Below are 4,818 nucleotides of genomic sequence, written 5' to 3'. Positions count from 1 at the left end.
CGCAGGCGCGGCTGATCGACCATGGCCGAAAACCTGTACCGAGCCCGTTCCCGGGTTTACAGCCCATCGGTGTTGTTTCTGCACCCAGACATGGGTATAGGCGGTGCCGAGCGGCTAGTGCTGGACGCGGCGCTGGCGCTGCAGGAGTACGGCTGTGATGTGAAGATATGGACCGCGCACTACGACCCGAACCACTGCTTCATCGAGACCCGCGAGCTCTCGGTGCAATGCGCAGGGGACTGGCTGCCTCGCAGCCTGGGCTGGGGCGGCCGCGGCGCCGCCATCTGCTCCTACGTGCGCATGGTCTTTCTGGCGCTCTACGTGCTGTTTCTCTCTGGCGAGGAGTTCGACGTGGTGGTGTGCGACCAGGTGAGGCCACCACCAATTCTTGGCTGGGGGGGAGGGACCTCTGTACTAGGTTTTTAGGAACTGTCCAGCAGGAGTCCCCAGGGAGAGAACCGCCACCAGTTTTAGTATGGATAAACCCTTTAAAATGGCAGATCGCAGGGACATCTCTCCCCCGCCCCTTTCCTTTCGTTGAAGGTCCTTGAGGCAGGGCTTACGTGCGTGCATTTTAAATGTTTAGCCTTGGGACTAAAATGATTGGATCCAGGTGGTTGCTGGCGTTAAAAGTCGCCTTCCGGCCACACCTTGTATGTGACTCTGTTTACTCTTCTTTCTTCCCCGTTATTCCTTTGTCTCTGCTTCCAGGTCCCATCCATCACACCCTCTCCAGTCTTCCTAATGCCGCCATTCCAGTACTTAGGAGTGCCATGGATTAAAGTCAAGCTAAACATATCATGTCACCATTAGAATTTTACCATGGTCCCCATTGGTCTTTGGAGAAAAATCTAGTTATTTTGTCTATTCAAGTGTCTGAGCTTGCATATGGAAAGCAGAGGTCAGCTAATCTCCACCTGAACATTGGGGTCAGGCTCTCTCACTGAACCTGGAACTGAAAGATTGAGCTAGACTTTTGGACAGGTGTGTCCTGCCATACCCTGAATTCCTGGAGCCAACCCTCAGCCCACCTTTAAAAAAAAAATTGAGAAGTAACATTTACTCAGGAGTAAAAGCTCAAATAGGAAGTATAATGTAAAAACCCCCTGTCCCCATCCTTGAGAAGGCCACTGTCAACAGTGCCTTGTGCATATTTGCAGAAACGATGTGTGACCATGGTAGTATATGTGTCTTTTTCCTGCTACATCTTACTTGTACATAACTGGGATTTGGTTTACCTGCTGTTGGACACTTTGCTTTTGTTCTGCAAAAATTTGAAACATCTTGCTTATTGATATTCAAGATGCACATCAGTCTCTTCAGTGGCTGGAAAGCTCCCTATCCTGTAAATATTCCAGTCTTCCCTAAAAGACACTAACATTGGGGTGTGTGTGTTTGTGTGTATGATCCTAGGTGTGACACTAGATATGACATCCTCATACTGCATTTATCTCACTTCTTACACAGTCCTCTGAGGAAACTCCTAATAGTTGTGGTTCATTGTAAATGTCGGTAACAGTTTCCAGCTTTAACTTCCAATGGTGTCATCTTATTCTCCTAAGGTCTATACTTGGCTACCCAGTGCTCTTATCCACAATGGATGTCAATGTACTCTAGCCAAGCTGACAGGTGGAAATAGCCACAGTTGCCCCTGGGAGTCTTTAATTATGATCCTGAATGGCATTGAACCACCCTGAGGAAGCTTTATGTTCATGGTTAATGCAGACATCTACCCAGATCCAATGGATTCAGTAATACCAGGCAGCTAGGCAACCAGGAAAAGGATTATGGCCAAGGAGGTTGAGGTGACCAGTCATTTATCTATTGTTTTACCTTGGTTAGGTGTCTGCCTGTATCCCGGTGTTCAAACTGGCCAGACGACGTAAGAGGGTCCTGTTTTACTGTCACTTCCCAGATCTGCTACTTACTCAGAGAAATTCAGCTCTGAAGAAGTTCTACAGGGCCCCCATCGACTGGATCGAGGAATACACCACAGGCATGGCAGATCGCATCTTGGTCAACAGCCAGTACACAGCTTCCGTCTTTAAGGAAACCTTCAAGACCCTATCTCACAGAAATCCTGATGTACTCTACCCATCTCTGAATATCGGCAGCTTTGACTTGGCTATTCCTGAAAAGATAGATGACCTAGTCCCCAAGGGGAAACAATTCCTGTTCCTCTCTATCAACCGATACGAAAGGAAGAAAAATCTGCCCTTGGCACTGAGCTCCCTAGTCCAGCTTCGTAGTCGGTTGCCATCTCAAGAGTGGGAGAAGGTTCATCTGTTCATGGCTGGTGGTTATGACGATAGGATCCAGGAGAACGTGGAGCACTATAAGGAGTTGAAGAAAATAGTCCAAGAGTCAAACCTTGAGCGGCACGTGACCTTCCTGCGGTCCTTCTCAGACAGACAGAAGATCTCACTCCTCCACGGCTGCTTGTGTTGTATCTACACTCCAAGCAATGAGCACTTTGGCATCGTCCCTCTGGAGGCCATGTATATGCAGTGTCCAGTCATCGCTGTTAATAACGGTGGGCCCTTGGAGTCAATTGTCCACAAGGTCACGGGGTTTCTGTGTGAGCCTGACCCGGTGCACTTCTCAGAAGCCATGGAGAAGTTCATCCACAAACCGTCCTTAAAGGCGACAATGGGCCTCGCTGGAAAAGCCAGGGTGGCAGAGAAGTTTTCCGCTGATGCATTTGCAGATCAGCTCTACCAGTATGTCACCAAACTGGTGTAGTCAGGAGAGCATAATGTAGGGTCTGTATGCTACATGCACTGCAATCCCTCTTATGGGTTGTAGAAGCGCCTTTGAAACCAAAAGAGGGGGGAAAAAAGGAGCTAGAATCTAGTGCTAGTGAGATAATTTTTTTTTTTAAGTAGACTTGAGTCTTGAATGTGAGCCACCTGTCCACCACACCTACCTGTCATTTCTGAAGTATTCTTAATGCTGTAATCATTCCAAATCTCATCAGTATTGTTGAAAGTACGGTAGAAATCTGCTGCTAGCAGACTATTTTTAATTCTATTTTTCTGGATTATTGTTCCTTTATATATAAAGGTTTAATCATCCAGTGCCTTAATTGGCTTTAGTAGTTTAGGTCTTACCGTCGTCACAGTCAATTGATTTGACTTCAGAGTGTAATAGAAATGGGGTTGCTGCGGCTCCCAAGCTCAGTTTACTTAAAGTGTTCTCTAGTAGCTGCTAGGAAATTTTTGTCGGAATTTTGGCTGGATCCATAGCAAGAGTGTTCAGTATTATTTATTGTTTTTTTTTTTATTTTGTTTTGTTTTGTTTTACTGCAACTTGATAAAATAAGAGAAGAGAATAGAACATTAGGTCTGAGCCCGGTGCTCTGACTTCGTCTTGTTAAATAATTAAACCTGAAGTCAGAAGACTAGGCTAAACAGGATAGTTGACATGAAGGAATATTATCACACATGTTTTGGCTTACCGTGTCAGTACCACACATGCTTGGCCTTATTTCTTTGAGCCTGTGGCAGAACAGTGTATTGAGGCAGCAAGCAAAGACAAAAAGGCTCCAATATCCCTTTCTACAAAATATCCCTTGATGACCTGATTCTCTTTCCACTAGCCCTCACTACTAAAAGTCCTGTCACCTCTCAGTAACAGTGTTACTGTTACTGTAACAGTGTTACAGTAACTCCGGGGACCAAGGCTCAGGGTACAGGCCTTCGGGAGCTGTATTAGAGTTCCCTAGAATAACAAGCAGCACCTACAGAATGAGTTCCCAGAAGAAGAGTGACATACAGCTTCTGTCCAGCTAATCCGACAATGAAGAGAGTCCAAAACTTCAGTAGTTGTTCAGTCCGTGAGGCTGGATGTCTCAGCCGGTCATCCGCATACACTGGAACCCTGAAGAAGTAGGCTCCAATGCCGGTGAAGGAATGGACTTGCCAGCAAGGTAAGGACAAGCAAGCAGAGAGCAAAAGCGTCCTACTCCCATGCCCTTCTATAGGCTGCCAGCAGAAGGCATGGCACAGACTAGAGGTGTGTCTTCCCACTTGAAGATCAGGATTAAAGGAAGAGCTACCAACTTCAAATTAAGCAAAACTCCCTCCCAGGTGTGCCCTCCATTGTTAGATTTTAGTTCATTCCAGATGGAGTCAAGTTGACAACCAAGAATGGCCACCACCGGGGGACACTCCGCATCTGAACTATATACCAGGCTTCATATTTCAGACGTGTTTCTTAATGTTATCGGCGTCTCCAGCCCTCGTAGTGTGTGTATCGTAGTCTCCGCAGAGTTTAGCATGCCAGTGTTTCCTGTCCTTCACGTAAATGCCTTTGTGTGAAGCTTGCTTGACCCCCCTCCCCCACCTCTCAACTCCTCTATCCCTGTGACACTGCCCAGTAATAACTGTTCGTTGTTGTTTACCTGTTGCTTGTAAGTGCAAGTATTAAAGCAATTTTAAAGCTAAATTCACCTGTAAGGATATAATAAATATATGTAATCAGATGGTCCAGTTTATGGTTGCGAGCACAGAGCCGAACAGCCTGCCTGACTTAGAGGGAAGTAATCTCTGCTTACCACCTCAACTTCATCATCTGTGAAATGGGGTAATTGCCCTGTCATGCTTCCCTGGAAGGGTAATTGTGACATATTTTAACAGTAGACACAGTACAGAAACAATACGTGGTATAAATGTTAGCCACTACCTTTGGAACACTACCTTAGTGAACCCAGGCCACAGTGAGAGACCACTTTGTTGAGGCTCCATAGAGATATAGTTTTAGTTTAAATCTGTATCTCAGGAGTATTATTTTCCAGGCACAATAACAAAAAGGAGCTTC

At 46.1% G+C, this 4,818-nt stretch overlaps 1 protein-coding gene across 2 annotated transcripts; it reads left to right on the top strand.

Moving 5' to 3' along the window:
- Alg2 (ALG2 alpha-1,3/1,6-mannosyltransferase) lies at positions 1 to 4,483 on the top strand. 2 transcript variants are annotated; one of them, XM_031377353.1, is made up of 2 exons: positions 1 to 369; positions 1,843 to 4,483. In XM_031377353.1, exons 1-2 carry the CDS (start codon positions 22 to 24, stop codon positions 2,740 to 2,742), a joined length of 1,248 nt encoding a protein of 415 aa, XP_031233213.1. In that variant the 5' UTR covers positions 1 to 21; the 3' UTR covers positions 2,743 to 4,483. The 2 variants fall into 2 exon arrangements, with proteins under 2 accessions (XP_031233213.1, XP_031233214.1); XM_031377354.1 differs by having other exon boundaries at positions 168 to 369; positions 1,916 to 4,479.
- The last annotated feature ends 335 nt before the right edge of the window (positions 4,484 to 4,818 follow it).

This window comes from Mastomys coucha, unplaced genomic scaffold (genome assembly GCF_008632895.1).
Source record: "Mastomys coucha isolate ucsf_1 unplaced genomic scaffold, UCSF_Mcou_1 pScaffold18, whole genome shotgun sequence".
Lineage (NCBI taxonomy): Eukaryota > Metazoa > Chordata > Mammalia > Rodentia > Muridae > Mastomys > Mastomys coucha.
The sequence above is the reverse complement of the archived record's forward strand: the minus strand, read 5'-3'. Positions and strand labels throughout refer to the sequence as shown.